This window comes from Trematomus bernacchii, unplaced genomic scaffold (assembly GCF_902827165.1).
Source record: "Trematomus bernacchii unplaced genomic scaffold, fTreBer1.1, whole genome shotgun sequence".
NCBI lineage: Eukaryota > Metazoa > Chordata > Actinopteri > Perciformes > Nototheniidae > Trematomus > Trematomus bernacchii.
Window position 1 is genome coordinate 7,266,257 of NW_022987513.1, and position 19,870 is coordinate 7,286,126.

Sequence of the window (19,870 nt, forward strand, 5' to 3'; positions counted from 1 at the left end):
CAGGATAAAGGGCCACTGCCTCCAGTCTGGGGCTAAAGCGCTAAATTTATCCCCTCCCTGCTCCCAGCACAACACGAAACACACAGGGAGACGGCCACACAAACATGCTTGTCAACAATGTACATGTGAGCCGGTGCACACAGAGGGCAGGCGGTGACTTGGCACACAATGGAGATATCAGCTCAAGAAATGCAGCCAGAGAAATGTGCATGGATAACATGTAGTGTGCACGCAGACTAATACTGCTGATGGATGTGCAGAAAGACTCAGCGCCCGTCTTAAGTACCCCCCCCACCCCTTGGTCTTCCCCATACTTCATCAGTGTCTCTAGCTGCAGAAACCCCAGGGAGAGCGGGGTGAGGAACCATGTGACCCGGCGCTCCGGATATATCATGTTGCTGGAGAGATCCTGTCCCGAAGATAAATATGGCTCTTAAAGGAAAATACCAGTGTTTTTCATTGGTATGGGTCATTTCCTTAATTACTGCGCAATTATACATTATTAATGGTCCATTTCCCATTACATCACTTCACAATTTAAAGCAAAGCCTTTTCGCTTCAGTTTCCTTAAAGAGAGATCAGCCAATATACTTAATCTAACCAAATATCTTCCGTCATTGACTGAATTATTGGAAAAAATCTGTCATTTAGATCAGACCACTGAAGGCGATCTACCTCTCCTCTCCTCTCCTCTCCTCTCTGTGAGGTGCAGCTGTGCCACTGCCGCAAAAGGAGTGCATGCTGTGGGATTTCCTCCCGGTGAAGGGAGTGCTTGCAGGATAAAAAATCACACGTTCTTCTCAACACTTTCCCGGGAGAAATGTTCCAGACTTTAAAAAACGTTGGCTTTAGTGGTCTCCGCTGTCTCTACGGTCAAACATAATAACCTGCCTGGTGTGTGGACGGAAAAACTAAAGGGCAGGTTGCTGAGAGTGTTCTTCGTTTCTCTCTATACCTTTTTATCAGTGATAATTCAAGCTTATTATGTATTAAAATAATTCAAAATGTCACCTGACCTGGCAGAACTCCTGCAACCTTATAGATCCTCATGGACACTGAGGTCTGTTGACAGATTCCTCCTTGTGGTCCCGAGGACAGGTTGAAACAGCGGGGAGACGGGGCCTCTGCTGTAGCAGCTCCCAGGCTGCCTATGATGTACTGTAGCCAATGTGACATTACACTCTTCAAAATACTGTGTAAAAACCAAATTATCTGAAAGCTCATAGCAATTTATTAGAATGTTTTCCCACCAATATTCCGCTCCTTAATTCCAGCCTTTTCTCTTCTTTTAATGCCGGCCAGAAGCCCTTAAAGAACAAAGCGTTTATCTCTCATTTCTAAAGTGAGCTGTCTTTTTGTGTGTTGTGGCACTGAGGAAACCCAAACTCTGTCAGCAGCAATTCAAGGGTGGCAGCAGGGACACATCTCAGTGTTCAAAGAGAGAATCCTGTGTCCTTACGTTTCCCCTGCTCCCCCCCCCCTTCTCCCCACACCCACTGTAGCCTGCATTCCTCCCATTCCTCCCCTCTCCCTGTGTGACCGGAGGCTACGTCAGCGTTGGGGCCAAGGGAAGGTCTGAAGAAGTCGTCATAGTTAATCTGTCAGCCCTCCCTCTCAGTCCTTTTCTAAGTAACTGTGATTGCTATGCTTCTGTCTTTAATCCAGAGGTTCAGGCAGATGGCCACGTTTACAGCTAATCCCTAATATGGTGTTGGACCTTTCACCTCAGCGCTGTAGACTACACGGTGGCTGCATTGTGTTTACAGGAAGCTCACCACAGGCTATAGCACACTCCAGAGAAACCTTGACATAAAGTAACGCTAAACAGATGTGTGTGCTACGCTGGCCAAAGTTATGATTCAGTTGAAACTCACTGTAATGCAATTTAACAGAAAGACGCAGAATACATAATCCTGAAATTGATGAGATTCATTTTCAGTGTTTATAAAAGTGGATTGAGATTAATGCCATCGCCAGAAAAATGTTTGTGTAATTTGAAGGAACATCTAAGACGTTTGTTTTAAGTGGAGTGGGGTAGAAAGCATTTCAACATCTAGCCTGGGTCGTATTTTGTTTTTTTAAACTTATCAGCTGAGTTGAGGTCAGTTTTATTATTAAAACTAGTTTTTGGTATGATGTAAACACCATTTGCCTATAAATCTGTTGTCACATCACTTGTATAACCCAGTATTATTTGAAATTGAAAAAATTCAACTGATTTTGTATCAATAAGCAAACTTCTACTGCTACACTTAGAGCATATGAACAACTTATTTCTCCACCAAGAGCAGAACACACTTTGATTAGTCGCCTTTTCTCGGATTATACTGAAGTCAACACACATTACTGTTTATCTTGGGGAAAAATGACAAAGTTTTATCCACTGGAGCTAATGCTAATACTGTTGGAAAGGGAACATATTATCTCTTAATGTGCCGTACTCTTTACTTTTGAGTGTCAGAGTAAAGCAAATTAATTATTGGTCATTTTTAGTCATTCTAATTATAAAGTACATGTTCACATGCACCTTGAGCTTGATTGAAGTGTAAGAGAGTCACCAGCATTTATTCTGATACTCTTCAAGTTAATTAATTTGTTCAAAAGAACCGTTTAACCTTTCTTTGTGTCTCTGGGATTCGTTCACACGTTTGGTTTTGGCCTTCAGTTCCATTTCTGTGTCGCAGCTGGTGGTCAAACCACAGCAACTACAGTTTAACATGATTCTCAGAAAGCGTTTCAGCTCAATTGAATGAAACCGGACAGAAGCACGTCTGTCCTTTGTGGTTTTACTGCGGACGCCCCGCTTTAATCCAGGATGAGGCTGTCTAATTGGCCATGGCTCCGGGTAATGAACCTTTATCACAACTGCACAACTCATTACTAAGGGCATGGTGACCTAATGACTCAATGTGAGCATTGCTTCAAATTCAATCTCTTTTACATATTCCCATTGTCTAGTTTTTCTCAGACAGGGCTACGGAAAGCTTTATTCCACATAGGTTGTTCGCTATTATGTCATATAGTGCTGCAACAGACTATAATTATTCTTATTGATTAATCTGCTGAATATTTTCATAGTTAATCATAATGTCATAAAACATTTAAAATATTCATTCAAGTTTAGTAAAGTCAGTCCAAAAAAACAGTCACTTAATAATACTTAAATTAATGTCAGGTAAAACAGAGAAAAGCAGAACTATCCATGTTTGAAAGGCTGAATAATGGCATTTTTGTATTTGTTAAATTATTTGTGGATTACAGACTGCTCAGATGTTGATTTGAATACAGTGCACCTTGCCGTTAAATACATATGACACTGCAGTAATATATAAAGTGCTTTTTGAAAAGAACCAATAGATGTGGCATTACAATCACAAAGTAATTACGTGAATACGGTAATGAGCACAATTACCTTTTCTCAGAAAAGCAAAGGTATCTGGCTGATTGAAACAGTTGCCTTAAAGCAAGGTGTATTAGAGGAACCCTGGGGTGTGTGTTATCTTTAGCTGGCTCCAGCTGTATCTGTGTGTGTGATAGACCTGCAGTGGATCGGATTTCTCCTCCTTTTTATGCTCCTGTCGTTCTAGCTCTTTCCATTTCGCTCTCCCTTCCAAGTTTAATCTGACATATATAAAGAGGCTCACCCCCACTCCATTTGTGGCAGAGGCAAATCAATTCAAAGTAATAGTGTGTGTGTGTGTGTGTGTGTGTGTGTGTGTGTGTGTGTGTGTGTAATGCGGCTTTCACACCGGCGCTTTTCACTTTCTAGCTCCTCGCGAGAGCTTTTCTGGTTCAGCTCCCGTTTCCCTTTTCAGCTCCCGCTCTGTTCACACTGCCCAGAGCTGCCGCTGCTGCGTCATGACGTCACAGTTTACGTCGCTGATTTTCTCCCACAACAACAACGGGCCGGGGACTGCATCGGGTCGTGTTGCTTTTAATCATACGAAGCCAGATTAAATTAAATAACGACTTCTCCAACCTTATACTTTTCTCCAGAGTGCCGTGGTTCATTGTTTATTAATGTGTTTCAGCGGCATTTACCGACCGCTGCAGTGGCTGCACTTCCACGGGAGTTTATTGTCCCGTTAGCTCCGGGTTAGCTCACACGGCTCTAAAGTATTCACTGTCTGACTGTCACACAAGCAGCTGATACATATCCCCAGTTCCCCTTAAGTGAATGTGTGTCAGTCTGAATTGACGCTGTTTGGCATCACAACGCTGTTATGAAAGTTTCTCTGGTATAACATGGGTGATGTTAGCATAGCAACCGAAGCTAAACTGACTACTTGCTAAGCCGTTTTCTATAGGCACATTTTACCGGCGTATTTTTCATTATGATTCTACTTGTGATAGTCGGACATGACAACCTGTACAGCCCATGTATCTCCACAATGATCAATAACAGCGAACGGATGGTCAAAGTAAGGTTTCCTGCACGCCTCGACGTAAGAGACGTAAGCGACGCCGCGTCATAGCTCCGAAGCTCTTGCCTCTGGACCGACAATTTTTTGGAGCTGGAAGTGAACCGCATTCCGGAGCTATGACGCGCCGCCGCTGTGGTGTGAACAGGAAAAACCGGCGCTTTTCAGGCTCAGGCTCCCAGCAGGAGCTGGAAAAGCGCCGGTGTGAAAGGGGTATAAGTGAGTGAGCTGGCCTTAAGAGTTTCACTTCAGTGTTTTCTCTAGCACCTAGTCTCCTGTGTGTGAGCTGTGTGATAAAGCCGCAGCCGGTGTGTCTCGCAGGGCTCTGTGTGTTTATGTGTTTGTTTGTGTGTGCTTGTGTTCTCTGGCAGCAGACAGTGCTGTTGTTTCCCAGTGGTAAGGTGGCGAGACAGTAGGGGAGATTATATCACCCTGGAAATGCGTCCTCTAATTCACTGCTGTTTACCACCTTATTCTTTTTTCATCTCCACGCTTATTTGTCCTTTCTTTCACTCGGCAACACTCACACAATTCCAGCTCATTACTTAAGTAACTCATTATTTGTATTACTTAATTTTGTAATTTGTATTAAATTGCCTTTTTTTCATTTATTTTTTCAGCAATAATAAGATACGATGAGATAAACCTTTATTGATTCTCGTAGGAAGATTCAGCAGCAACAGCAATGAGAATGAAACAGGATAGATCAGGCTAGAGTTCAAACAAGGATAAATAAACAAAAGGAAAGAATGTGAGTAACCGTTTATAATAAAATAACAACAATAGAATTAGGCGAAACTGTCTAAATAAATCAAGATGAATACTTAAATGTCTGGAGAGGATTTTTGCCAGAACTCCAAAGATTTGTCCAACAACAGAAACATAATAATAATAAAAAAAGTAATAAATAAAAAAATATTCAATTCATTATCTCATTTATTTAAAAAATGCCAAATAATACGCCTTTCAGCCTCTCACATTTTGTGTATCTATAATTTTTACGATTTAAACAATTATGCAAACTCTCTAGTACCACTGCTACAGAAAAGGTTTTGATAACTAACCCTGGTTTCTTCTCTTTAGTCAACACATTCGTCCCTGTTTCATGGTGTCTGATTGTCGTTTAAAGCTTTAATTCCAGTAACATTGTTTGGTAATATGGTGCCATAAACTGTGACCATGCCAGCATGTCCGGTCAGTGCAGCAGCACGAGCTGTGAAAACATGTTGACATGCTCCGGATGGTAAGAACAAGCTGCTGCAGATGGCAGATATCCACGGCTCCACAGAGCAGAGGTGACTGTGCACTGATGCAGACTGGTCAGAGATAGAGGGCTGACTCCCCAGCTGTAGGGACACTTGCTGTTGTTGTTGTTGTTGTTGTGCTGAGGAAGTGTACTGCAGCTAAACGGAAGCTCGGTTCTTAGAGCGCTGCCAGCCGAGCCCAACAAACATCCGAGGAATGTTTCAGCCTCTTTCCCTTTTCTATACTCTCTATCTCCATATCTTATTCCACGCACCGCCCTTTTCACCTCAGGCGCCGTGGTTTCCGTTTCACTTTTGATTCACCTTAAATCAAGTTTCACATTTCCTTTGTGAGTATGCGTTTATCCGATGCATTTAAAGAAAGTCATGACTCGTCTCCTGCAGCTCATGGTCAGTTCTGTCATCGTTCACAGTCAAGACACAATCAGATTTTTCTTTTGCCAGAAGATGAATTAAAAACAGCAGTAAAAAAAAAAATACTGTGATTGTCAGGAATGACTGGTTGACAATCCCCTAGAGGCTTGTAAAAAACATTCACCTTGAAGCACACAAACAAGACAGCAAACCCTTGACAAAGTCATGTGAATAAAACAAAGAATGTATTGTAAAGCAAGGAAACAAAGTTGACAGGAGAAATACAAACTCAGTAAAATGCCACTAATGCATAACAATTTGGCAGGAATATCACACTGATATATCGCAGCTCGGACAGTAGCTGAATGAGTCGGGATGTTGTTGTTCAACTGCTTTTGCTGCCATTTGCTGTAACAACAAGCTCCACATGTATCTGCTGGCAGGCCTCAGTGCACATAACTCACATCAGATAATGAGATGTTCCCTGACTCATTGTTCTATTCAGAAAGGACACTCCTGTTTATGTTTATCATTACAGCTGTCCACTGTTTGGCAAATATTGATTGTATATCAGAAAAGACATGCTGGAATTATGATACTGATAATATGATATTGGGACACCCCTATTTTGGATAGCTACACATTAAACTCAGCCACAAGTTCACAACGTTTACTTCTGAAATGTATAAGTATATCTTGTATACAATATTTAATTACCAACTGATATCTCTCCGTCTCTCTCACTCTGTATATCTCCTTTCATATTCAACCATTATGTTGATTTTAAAGTAGCAAAAAGTCCTAACAAACTCCTAACTGAAAAAAAAAAAAAATCTGACAGTAATTCTAAAGTAAAAATCTTAAAAATCACAGCATTCATACAAACATTCTACAGAAATGCATAAATCAACATACAAATAATTGATCAATTGTTCCTCTCATTTATCAAAAGTAAAACATTCTTTAGTTCCTGCTCTTCTATTGGGATTATTCACGGCTTTTATCTGTTCTTATCTGCAAACGTTTAGTTTTTCGAACCAACCAGTTTAAATAAGGCATCTCAAATTCAGAAGGGGATGGGCATTTATTTGACACTTTGCTATACTCTCTATTATCAGCACATCATATCATAATAACAAATTGTGTTAGAATTTGAGGATAAATAGTGGAAAAATGTGAGGAAACTAAAAAGCTGTCTACATGTTGGGGGTGCTGGTCACATGTTGCAGTACATTGAAAATAAGCTCACAGATAAATATGAAAAGTCGTCTTCTGTATGAAGGCAATAAACAAGCTGTAATGCACATCATTTTCTGTAAACAAGTGTTATCTCAGTACTTTGGGATGATTTTAAAGGCTGAGGCTCCATGTGACACTGATGAAGGGTGTCAGTCCCACGCCGCTCGCTCCGTCAGTCCCCGCCGCCACACAGGCCCCTGCTGGCCTTTGGCACCTCATTTCCATGGCATGCCAGCTGAAGGCAAATATGCCAACCTACTCTCCTTTGTATGTGGGCCCCGCTCCAAATCCTCCACCGGATTACCTTATTGTCTCCTCGCCGAGCCAAAGGCCACCGGCCATTTGCATGGGAGAGGCGGAGCAGGGAGTGCCCTCTGTGGACGATCACGGTGGCGTGCGTGCGGGCGAGCGTACGCTGAGTGTGTGCCGCCGAAGAGAGGAAAAAAGGAGAGCAGATCACAGAGCAGCTCACTCTGTTTGCCAGTTAATAGATGAAGAGCAGACGAGAGGGGAGTGGGAGGAAAGGTGGAGACGGCGAGAGAGAAGATGATTAAAAGATCTTGTGGCTTTTTGTCAGGCTACAACCGTAACCCTCCCTCCTTCATGTTCTCTTGACTGAGAGGAAGAACAGCATGTGATCCCACACACCTCCTTATGATAACTGGTTCTTTTGAAGGCTATTGGATGCAACTTAGACGAGATGAGGAACATTTATTCTATTTAAAGAGGAATGTCTGCGTCCCATGCATTGAGCTGCTGACAGTTGGTGTTTTATTGGCACAGTTTTCTGTGGCGCTCAACACTGGCCTTGGGTTTTTCGCCTAAGAGCAAGCACTTTCTCGCCGCAGGGGAGATGACATTCTAAATTCCCAGAGAACCTGAGTCTTGAGGCAGGTTTGACATACTTTACCAGACACAATGTGTCCTGGAGAAGGGCCCCCGTGGGCTCCCTCACAGGGTTCCTGGAGACCCTTAGGCAAAGTAGAAAATAGTTTTCAAATGAAATGTTAATTTCATCATGATTTAATTTGGGGTTAAGGCAGACAGGGAAAGTTAAAGGGATGCTCCTGACCATTTTAAATAATGTCACTGCATTTGGCCAAGACTGAGTGCTGACTGAAGCTTCATTTAAATATTATCTTGCAGAAGCATTGAAAGTTTAGTGGACAGAAAGATACTGGGACTCTACTATTTATGTTCTAACGTTGCTTTAATGTTTGGTGTTTGCTGCTACATTTATCTAACGGCTTTAATTACTAGTTATTTTGCAGATTCAGTCAACAATACATGTAATAAATAATTCCAGATATTCTTCTATAAATAAGGGCGTGTGGCTACCGAGGGGGAAATTCTCACGCTACCCAGTGTTTAAAGTAATATATAAAATAATTTTAAAAAGCTACTTGTTTACCAGCATAAACATTAAAGCAAAAACCCATTAATGCATCATTTGTTGGTCAAAACAAGATGTTCTCTCATTTCATCCTTATCTCATAAGCTCCAAAAGGCTTCATTGTATGAGTGCTCTTTAATACTTGGGATTTGTTCCTACCAGAGAGATAAGAGAACATAAAAGAACATTAGTGAATCCTTGACATCAATAAGTGCTGAAAAGCTGTGGATGCCTTTTTAAAAATAAGAGGAAATGTGTCCTTATATCGCATACTGCAAGAGGCTGAGGAAAAAATGCTTAATCAGTGTTTTGTTCCCCCGTGCCTACACATTGCGTGCTCACCTAATCTGCTACCTCACACACACTTTCCCACCTCACTTAGCAGCTGTTGTTTGCCTGTTTGTGTGTGTGTGCCACTGGCTGTGGTGTGTGTGTGTTCTTGTGTTTGCCTCACCAGCAGGCCGTGGATGTTTGCAGAAGAATTGAGTTTGGCACAATGCTGCGTGTTTGTCCCATGTGGACGGGCCAGAGAACAGGGCGGTGTGCAGACCGATCAACAGACTCGTGCTGCAGTTAGTCACAGCACAGGCTTCTCTTAATCCTCCTCCCTTTGTGCGTCAGTGAGAGGTGCAGTGGTGAGGAAACGTGTCATGTGCTGTTGTTGTTTGTTTGATGTTTCATCGCTTACTGTGGCCAAACAGTGACACCTGTTGACATTTGAACCACCACTCTGTTGGCAACCACTCTGCAACATAGTGTATCTAAATGCTCAGTTGGTAAATAGTTTATTAATGACTGGCATAAAGGATCATCTCTATGTGGAAATATGAAATACTACATTTACAACCCTTTTTCTATGCTTCAACTGAACATGTTGACGTTAATACAAGTAATCTGTGATTTTGAAACCATTGTAGTGCATTGAGATACTTTTAAGAGATTTTCATTAGGGCTGTCTGAGTCATATCATGCTTCAGGATTGCTTTCAATTCATTGCAATGTATTGAGATTCTGTAAGCAAGGCGTTATTAGATCTAACTTTAGGGAAACTGTCAAAGTATAAGAACACATCACCATATGCATACATTTTTTTGGCTATGCAATCAGAGCAGTGGGCTATGTTACATCCAACATTGTAGCAAACTTTGTTCTCCAATCCAAATAAACATTTGCCTATAACAGCAAAGAATGAAACAATAAATACATTAAAAAGGGTTTACAGAAGTTTTAAGCATATACAAGTAAAGTAAATACAAATTGTAAACAGATTTGAATTGATAAAGTGTCACACAACTTGATATTGTGATAATCAAGGTCAGGGCTGCACACTTTAGAACAAATGTCTAATTCTAATCATTTTAACTCACATCGCAATTGAGATATGCTTCCCGATATCAGAAGGAATGATCGTTCTTGAGACAATATTCACATTATCTTTGAAAGAATATATTGAAATGAGGATCTGTGCCAAACAAAGTGTAATAACCCTGTAGAATACTCTTGTAAGCAGCACCACAATACTTCATTTATAATGATATTTTTACATAATTTGTCTCCACAAATGTTGTGTTTACTGTAAACTGAACATGCACTAGTCTATAAACTATATTGTGATTTCCAAACCGTTTGGAATAATGGTGCAGCCCTACTCAAGTGTAGTGATATTTCCCTACACTGCTAATTTATCAAATAGAACATGTTGTCCTCTAATCACTGCTGGATAGTAATGTGATCATTTAGCATGTGACAGTTTTAATGTCAACAGCTGGCATGTCTGCTAATCTGTTAAGCAATCAGCTGACACACACAATATCATACCAGATTTGAATCAATTCGTGTGTGTGTGTGTGTGTGTGTGTGTGTGTGTGTGTTCCACCTCACACTTCCAAGTGCCCTGTGTGAATGTGTGGTGTCAGGTTTTCTTTGCGTGTGAGAGGAGAACAGTAGACTGCAGTTCGGTTGATGTCTGCACAATGCAACAACACAGTTTGTCTCCCTCTGTTGTCCTCTGTGCCTCACTTGCTTTTTCCTTTCCTTCCCTTGACGTTCTTTCAACCATTCCGCCCCTTTTCCCTCCCTTAATACCACAACGTCTTTACAGCTTGATTGATCATCTTATAGGTTCTTTGAATGGTAAGACATAGCTTGACATCTCATCATTCTCACCAACCAAAAAGGGTTCATCCTTTTAAATTGAGCCTTAAATAACACCAACACGTCTTTCTAACAGAAAATACACAATTCACACTGACTTCCTTAAGGTTGAGCAATATTTTCTTTTAAACGTGTGACAGAATTGTACTTAACCTTGTTTTCATCAAATTTCTATCGCTTTTTTTTATTGTATTAGGGAAGCCTAAAGACTGAATATATTCTCACACTGCTCGACTATGTATTTCTCTTAAAATGCCTGTGTTCTGAAACTTAAATGACTATTTGTTGACTGGAAAGTAAACCTAATATGGTAAGATTTTAAACAAAATCCTCAATCAGTACTACATTGGTTCACAGCTGATATTTGTCAGGTGCCCATAAATGTTTTTCATTCCCGTCTAAATGTCCTTCAAACTATGAAAGCTTGATATAATATTTGCGGCACAAATGTAATACATTTAGAGGATTGGCTCATCTGAGAACTCAACTACAGGTCTAGAGAAGGCAGACATCTGATAGACGGTAGTTTGCTCCACAACTTAATCCAACCCGTAACCTTCTGGTGTTAAATATGGGGCCAGATTTCTTTGCAGGATTACGTTAAGTTATTGGTTGCAATCCTTTCCTAATTCATATCTAATGTTGACTTGGTAGGGATGGGGTGAACCAGAGTTCCTTTTCTGTGGAATACAGTACATCAGGCTGGGCGTTCAGACCAATAAAAGAGACAGCTTGGTGGGGGTTTGTACCTGAGTTGGAAAGCCTATCGGGTGCCAAAAATACTGCAGATCAGTTTTAAGGGTTTTGCAACTCTGGAAAGTTATCAGGGCCGTTTAAAAATCTACCAGGAATGGGATCTTGCAGAGCCTTGCATGATGTTGTCTGGCTAAAGTCGAGTCGGGTCCATCTTGTAGTCGCCTCATACACGACTGCATTAGAAATACCAGTGTAAAACGTGACTATTACAAACATAAAAAAAGCTATTAGGCTATAGATTGTTTGCTAGTTAAACTTCTTAAATCTTTGATGAATTCATATTAAAAGATGAATTGACATTTACTCAGCTCTGCATAACTGAGTGATCTTCAGTCACATTTAAAAAGTGCTATTTTCATCAATCTGTTCTGAAAAATAATGCTCTATGAAGTGACTGTTATCAAATTCTCCTTTTTTGGGATATAAACCCAAGAGTGATGCTCTTACGCTGCGTTGATGCTTTCATCATGCGGAAGTTGGCATAGTCTAATCTAAGTCGGATTAGAAAAATGATAGACGCACCCAGGAGAAAGGATTACAGCGATCAATAGTGCTTTCAATGTATGTATTCTATCATGCCAGACTTGACACATGTTTAACCTATCCTTACTTTTCACCGAGTACCTAAGCCTCCCTCTCTCTCGGCATCACCCTCATTAACCTACTTGCTTCCAGCTGTGGAATGTGAAGATTGAACATTCATATTAACTAGCAACACCTCATATTTCACTGAAAAAAGTCAAGTGTAAGATGAATGTCAAGCTCTGGGGGGCTTAGGGCATCTCTTCACTACGTAGGAGGAATTATCTTATTGAAGTGCACTCTCTCCATCTCTCCTTGCCTCGCTCTCCTTCCCTTTAATCCTCTGCAGAGTAGGTGTGCCAGAGAGAAGACTGATATTTGCTTAACCAAATCCTTGGAGGAGGCAACCCTCTTTAATCCACTTCCAAATTCACAGCGTCCACTTTCATTTGGTCATCCGTCACTTGCACTGCTCTCTAGCGCTCTCTGCATTTGTGTGATGTGTGTGTGTGTGTCTGCGGGTGTGTTTGATGGACAATGGTGTGCATTTTGCTTTCTCCTTCCATCTGCTGTGTCCTTGCTTTCCGTTTCTTCTTCCACGTGTCACTTTTGTTGTGTGCTGTTGAGGTCAGACTGGCACAGGCAGGCGTTGTTGTGAGCGAGAGAGAAAAGTACTGTTGTAGCTGAGAGTATTGGCTGGAAATCCAGGGTTAGTCCGGGCTTGCCCCTTTGTTTTACACACAGCACCAGAGGGACAGAGGCACACTCGCACACAAAACACCTGTGAGCCCCGCTGTGTGGAATTACTTTCATCCTGACCTTTACGCAGGCTGTTTTAAGTCTCTGAACTCAATTTCCACACCCATAAATGCTGTTTATTGAAGTATTTGCTCTTTCACATTACACGGAAAATATAGAGGTTACATTATTGTCCGTAGCAATATTAAAATACACACTTATCCCGCCATCAGAACAATTTGATACAGGCTTAAAATGCATCTTTACGTCATCTAACATATTAATAATGAATACTAATATTAATATGGTTATTTTTTTATGTTCACATATATGATTGCAAGAAGTTAAAAAAGGAAACGGAACAAATACAATAAAATAATTAAAGTTAACAAAAGATAAGCAGCTCAGTAAACATAAGACAGAAATAAGAGAAAATACTTAAATGCAAAAAAAGGAAATATATATATTTAAACAATAAATAAACAATTAAAAATAAGGATGAACGGACGCGGGATAAAGGCTAAGGTGAATTTTTTTATTTTCTAATATTTCTTGGAAGGTGTTTAACAACTTGGGGACTTTAGTAATATTTAAAAGGCCTGCTGTTGAGGGCTCACACAGGGACATAAAACAGTAGAGAATTGATGATTTAAGAAGGGGCCAGACCATTAAAAGCTTATAGGTGGCGTCTCCTTTTGCACCCCGGCTTTATACTCTGGCTTAATCTTTCCTATCAAGAGTCTTTCACATTGACAATGAGTGATAGGAGAGATCCTACTGTAAAACAAACTTTTATATCATATTTTCTGTCTGTAGGTTTCACACCCCCACCACTAAACTCTCTGATCTGTACTCTTTTCGCTGCAGCAGTCACTTCTCATCCTCACTCTGTATTGGAGTTAATCATTGAGCATCGCAGCACTTTTCAAAAGTGCATATTAAAGCAGCCTGATCTCAAATGACTCATCTCTCTCCTCTTCTTCCTCCTCACAGTGAGCACCTATCCTGCGCCTTCACCTTCTTTTTGCACGGGGAGAGCAACGTGTGCACCAGTGTGGAGATCAACCAGCACCAGCCCGTCTACCACCTGACGGAGGAGCACCTCACCCTGGCTCAGCAGGCATCCAGCCCCTTCCAAGGTGGGTCTCCAGTCCAATACTGTGCTGTTAGTGTGTGAGCAGCAAGAGGAAGGTTAGAGTTGAAACAATAACATCAAACGTGTGACATGGCGACAGCAAACACAGCTTTATTTGGGCCAGTTAGCAACAAATACAGAATGTCTCCTCCTGATAAGAGGTCATTATGTGGCAGGTTTGCCTTTGTCTCTTTCCTAAAAACCTCATCGGAAACTGGATAAACAAACAAACTGTTGTGCTCTAATGTATCTCTTTGATTTGACCCTCATGTTGAATGTTACACAGTTATGGTGAGGCAAATCATTACCCTCAAGTGACAGGAATAAACAGGAGGATTTTTTTAAAGAGGGAATAAACACTGCGGCTAGGGGTGCGTTTGTTTATCCAATCTGATGCTCTACACTAAATTAGAAGGTTGTTCTATTATACATTTAAATAACGGACGGGTTAATAAAACGTTCAAATCAATACGTATATAACAATTATTGGAGGGCCTCTTGCCTATCAGTGAGGAAAATAATGTGATGGATGATTATAATGAGACATGATGGCCTGTTGACTTCAACAATAAGCCTATAATGGTAAATTAGAAAGTGTAGGCTATAGCTAATGTTAGGATTTAGACAAAATGTTTAATTTTACTATATAGTATGGCGAAAAAGTATATTTCATATGTCCACTGAGCTTCTACTTTGTGGGGGAGTGCCTTCTGGCGCTCAGAGACTATCTTACGAGTGCACCATAAAGCTTGCTCTTTTTAATCCTTTCTAAGACTGCCTTGGTTCCTCATTCCAAAACAAATAGCTGCGATCAGCTGACAGAATCCAGAAGAAGCCGTCTGACGTTGGCATGATTTTTCTGCTTTGCAATTTCATTTCAAATGTAAGGTCAGCTGAGGATGATTTTTCACATACTGCAGCTTAGTAGAAATACATTTGGTGATGAATGACCTCATGTTTATTTATGTTTTATTTATTTATTTTGAACAATAAAAACTGGCATTCTAATCAATGAACGTTCATCGAACAGTGGCTCACCTGAAATGATCAATTGGGAAGAATTTTCACAGCTGTCTGAGTTTATAATGTTAAACTTTTAATAGAATAATGACTAAAGAATAATGCAGTATGTCTCAGGGGTTTTTCTTCAAGTCATGAAGTTATCATTTTAATATTTTAAAATGAAGAGTTGAGGTGGATACATCCCTGCTTTAAAGAGTATACACGAAATGTGCCAAAGTAAGGGTCTTCTGAGGACCCCCACAATGCAAGAAAAGACAATAAAACAGAATATCTATCGCTAATCAGATATTGGAAGGTAATGTTCTTACTGTAGTGGTGGTTCTGCAACTACTTAAATTTTTGGAAACCAAAAAAAAAACTGCTTGCAAAGAATCTAAGAAATAGCACCTGCTAACACGTTAATCTTCAAGAATTAAACTCAAGATAACAACAGGCTGTTGAGCACTGCACCCAGTGTATTTCTCCAAAGAGTTAATGTTGAGTACACTTGAGCAGATAAGGGAATTATGCTTTCAGAAGCATTTCTTTGAGAATATTATCTGGAAAACGTTAAATGCTTAGTGCAAGTGTAGTGTTTTTTTATTTTATGAAATATATTAGCAAGCCGTGTGTGCTGCTGCTGCCAACATAATGCGTATATTCTGTCAGGCTGTCCTTCATTACAGATTGGCTCGCAGCCAGTTCAAAAAAAGAAAAGCCCCTGTAGTCACGTTAAATTATAGTGTAGTGTAGAGTAGCTATAAACCGTGTGGCTCTAATGATATTCCATCATTGGCTCTAAATTCATTACCCCACCCTAAGCCAAACGCTTTGTAATCCCAAAACCATTGTTTGCTTGCATTTCCAATCACACAGAGACATTTTAATGTAATGACTATGATATACTATTACTTTGTGAAAGGAGAAAATCCTTTCTGAGTTTTCTCAATAACACTATAAGCATAAAATGAGAGTATTCCACACTCATCCTGCTTGCATTTGAAACAGATCAGTTATGAATATCTGCATCAAGCATTATTCTGCTTAACTTTGCTGATATAAACATAACTTTCACATAACTGACCCCCTGATTTAAAACAACATGCCATAGAGCTCCAGCGAACACTTCATTATTATCGATTAATTTGTTTCAGAGTTTGGTATTACATTTTAGGAAATTCTGTCGAAGGTCCATCCCAGTTTGTCAAAGTTCATTGTGATCTCTTTAAATATCTTGTTTCGTCATTCCAAAACCCAAAGATATCCATTTTAAAATATATTTATTTGACAATAAACTAATTGTTGAGTCCACTAATGTTTGCAGCTTTAATGCATTTTTAACCCAAGTGGTTCCAAATAGAAAAGAGGTGCCCTCAAAACTGGGAAAGAAAGCACTTTGGATTGGAGTTTGAAGTCGGACAATGATTACCTAATTCACCCATTCAAAAAAAAATACCCAATGACCCATGAGGAAATGTTCTTTTTCTTCTCACCTGCAGTTGGATAGAAGTTATTGAGCTCTCCCCTCTCTGTACGCCCCCTCCAGAGTAATAACAGTGATCTCTTCCTCCACTCACCACAGTAATTTGTGCACAAACCCTCCTTTACTGTGTGGAGAGCTCTCCTGACGGGAGGTGATAATGTCCCGTCTAGTTAAAGACTAGTGCCTTGGATATAAATGAAAAGGTTATTGGGACTTACGGGTTGCTATAGGGATGTTGATGGGGTTTCATAGTCATTAGGGATGATCATATTGCTCCCTAGCCACCAGCTACTAGATAGTTGCCTATGACTCATTTTATTGGTCAATAAATGCCGGTCATTGTGGCTTTTAAAAATGTCTTGTCAAGGAACTCCACAGACACACACCTCCTCTTGGTCCATTAAGAAATAACCTGGCTTCAGTTGAATTGCTCGAATATTATTTGTTCTTCATTATCTTATAATTCAACCATAACAATTATATTAATTTAGCCGCCTTTAAGCTTACTTGTACTGGGGTTAGGTAAAATATATGCATGTCATCCCCTCCATCTCCCTTTTCAACGGGCCAAAGAATAACCAAACAAATATATATTCATATATGAATTCTCATTTTAATAAGAGACACACTTGAAACACTCCATAAGATAACTTCACCCCATGTTGAGAATCACTGATTTGTGTGTGTGTGTGTGTGTGTTGTCTCTGAGTATGGCCTGTGTCTATGCGCAGGTGTCTGTTTTCACCGCCGCAGTGAATCTCCTCCTGGCTAACCAAGCATAGCGTCTAGGGAGGGCTGATCCCACCCCCCACCTCTCTTCATCCATCCATCCATCTCCTCCTCCCCCTCACCTCTGCCAAGCTTGGTTTACTGCGCGGCAGAGCGCTCTGGCAGGCAGACCTCTCCAGGATGTGACCTCATAAAAGGGCGCAGAGTGAATGTAATGAACTCTCAGCCCATTACACTGATCTGAGCACATTTGACATGTCTTCAGGGAGCAGGAGATAGGCCCGCAGTCAGAGAGAGAGAGAGAGAGAGAGAGAGAGAGGATGGCGGAAGGGATGGAGAGGAGGGCGTGGAGGGGTGGTGATGGGGAAAACGGTAAACCATTTCCATAATTGTGCTGAATTTGATCTCTCTTCCACAACTGGCCTCAGGTCTTAGCGGTGTGTGTGTGCAGGAAGAAATGCAGCAATGAAGGGGAATAGGAGTTGGATTTAATTAAGGTTAATAGGATGGACCATAACTGGATGTTGTTGTGTACCGCTACACAACCTTTTGTTCTTCCCTCTGCGGGGTAGCTTTAGCTGACGTAGTGTGTTCTATAGGTGAAGTTTTTCTGAGGGGCATCCAGGAGACATTGTGATTAGACAACATGTTTAATGCTTTAGCTTATTCTAATCTTTAAATGTTCCCGGGTTGTCTTTGTAGTACTAAACTTTGCCAAATAATGTTTCACAGTGCTCTTTCTCCACTACTTTATTTCACCTGACAGTCACTCTCGTAAAAATACCAAGAAGTGTTCGATTTTTAGATCTTTCTATCAAGTTGGGTTTTATACAAAAGCAAACTGTCTAAGAGCTTAGAAGTCCATCAGGAGAGCAGCTGGTGTGTCTGTTTACAGTGTAGAAGTCATTCAATAATATGTGTATTATAATTTAATTTCATGCTGCACATAGTGTGAGTCATTTCATCACAACAGCAGGACATAGTTAAGAGTAGTTGGGAGGTTTGCTGCCTAACAGTGCCTTCTGTTTCCATTACCCCCTTGCAAAAATTAAAACAGAGATGCATTAGAATAAATTATAATTTATTGTAGATGCACAAAATAGAACTCTCACATGGTAAACAGAAAACATTGAGGATGTATTGTTAGCTTCTGCTTATTGTGTTGGACACTGATAGAGGGGTGTTTCACAACATTTACATATCTTGAATGTATCGGTTATAATGCTGGCTGTAAATAGCATCAAAAATGTGGTTTGATTTCCTGAAAATCTTAAGGAATATAGATCTGCCTCTTGCGACTCTTTTCTTGCCGTTGTCTCCGCCATTTGCCCATCCTGGAAGCTGTTCCTTGGTCCAGTTGTAGGATCAATACCTGGGGACAGAGGCCATCCAGTGTAGTAATGACCAATGGAAAGGCAGCGCCGAGAGGGACGTTAACTAATGCTCACCCAGCCACACAGCCAGTCTGTTGGTAGAACCATTCATACACCTTTACTCATTCAAATGTATGATGCAGAGAAAGAGAATGTCTGCATAACAAGCAGAGCCGCTGTGTGTGTGTGTCTTCATATAATCTCTCAAGTTGATATGATATGGTTTCTGTGCTCATATGTATGCATTATGCATGCTTGTATCTGCATTCTGTGATGGATGTAGGTCTGTTCTATAAGCAGACTGATGAGCTCGCTGTGTGGCTCTCGTATGTCTGTGCAGTCAAGTGTGTTTGCCGAGGAGGGGGGCCTTTTTATAAGCTCCTGGTTATGGGCTCTGAGAGGCCACCGCTTGCCAATAATTGGCGTCTGGATTGCTCTGTAAGTATTTGGCGAGTCATCCGGGACTGGCTGGGTCCAGCGCTGCTCTGGAAAGGTCAGCGCTGAATCTGCCCGAGATGGCAGAGTGACACGGAAAGAAACGCACACAGGAGGAAAAGAAGAAGGGAAGGATGATCAAGAAAATAATTAGATGTTGCAAGTGTAAAAATGGGATGAAAAAATGTATAAATTAGAGAGGCAATGAGGGATGGTATGATTTCAAGGCCAGAACGTATGGAAAGGGCAAACAATGATTAATGATAGAAAGGAATTAGGGACAAGATAGAAGAAGGAACAGAGGGAGATGAAGAAGGAAATGTTAGTAAAAGAGGAGACAAAAGCTAAACATAACCTCCTTTGCTGGGGTAATGGGAAAATAGACTTACAGGAGTTAAAGGATACAAGGTGAAGGAAAGCAGATGGATGGTAGATGTGTCAGGTACATTGTATTTATATAGCCTGAGAGCCAATCTATTAGCAAACCCTTATGTCCATATAGCTAATTTGCCTCAAGAGGCTTTATATCTGTACAGCATTCATCACTCTGTGACCCTCAATCGGGTTAGGAAAATGTCTCGTCTTGTGAGGCAGTGTGGAAGATGTCCTCACGCTGACTAACATTGTCTTTCTTCTCCTTCCCACCCCTTTCTTTCTGACTAGTTATCCTGAGTCCTTTCGGCCTGAACGGGACCCTGACGGGCCAGTCGTTCAAGATGTCAGACCCGCCCACCCAGAAGCTGATCGAGGAGTGGAACCAGTTCTATCCCATCAGCCCCAGCGCCAAGGGGGGGTCGTCGGAGGATAAGGCGGAAGACATGGACTGGGAGGATGACTCTCTGGCCTCCGTAGAGGTCCTCGTAGGTCAGTT

The 19,870-nt window shown here is 40.9% G+C and overlaps 1 protein-coding gene across 2 annotated transcripts in view; it reads left to right on the forward strand.

Annotated features, from left to right (window-relative positions):
• Positions 1 to 19,870, forward strand: part of med13a (mediator complex subunit 13a) — a 77,399-nt gene that overhangs the window by 24,699 nt on the left and 32,830 nt on the right. For both annotated transcript variants that reach the window (XM_034112778.1, XM_034112787.1), the window contains 2 exons: positions 13,836 to 13,981; positions 19,663 to 19,863. In XM_034112778.1, coding sequence (XP_033968669.1) covers positions 13,836 to 13,981; positions 19,663 to 19,863 — 347 coding nt within the window. The remainder of the gene's footprint in view (positions 1 to 13,835; positions 13,982 to 19,662; positions 19,864 to 19,870) is intronic.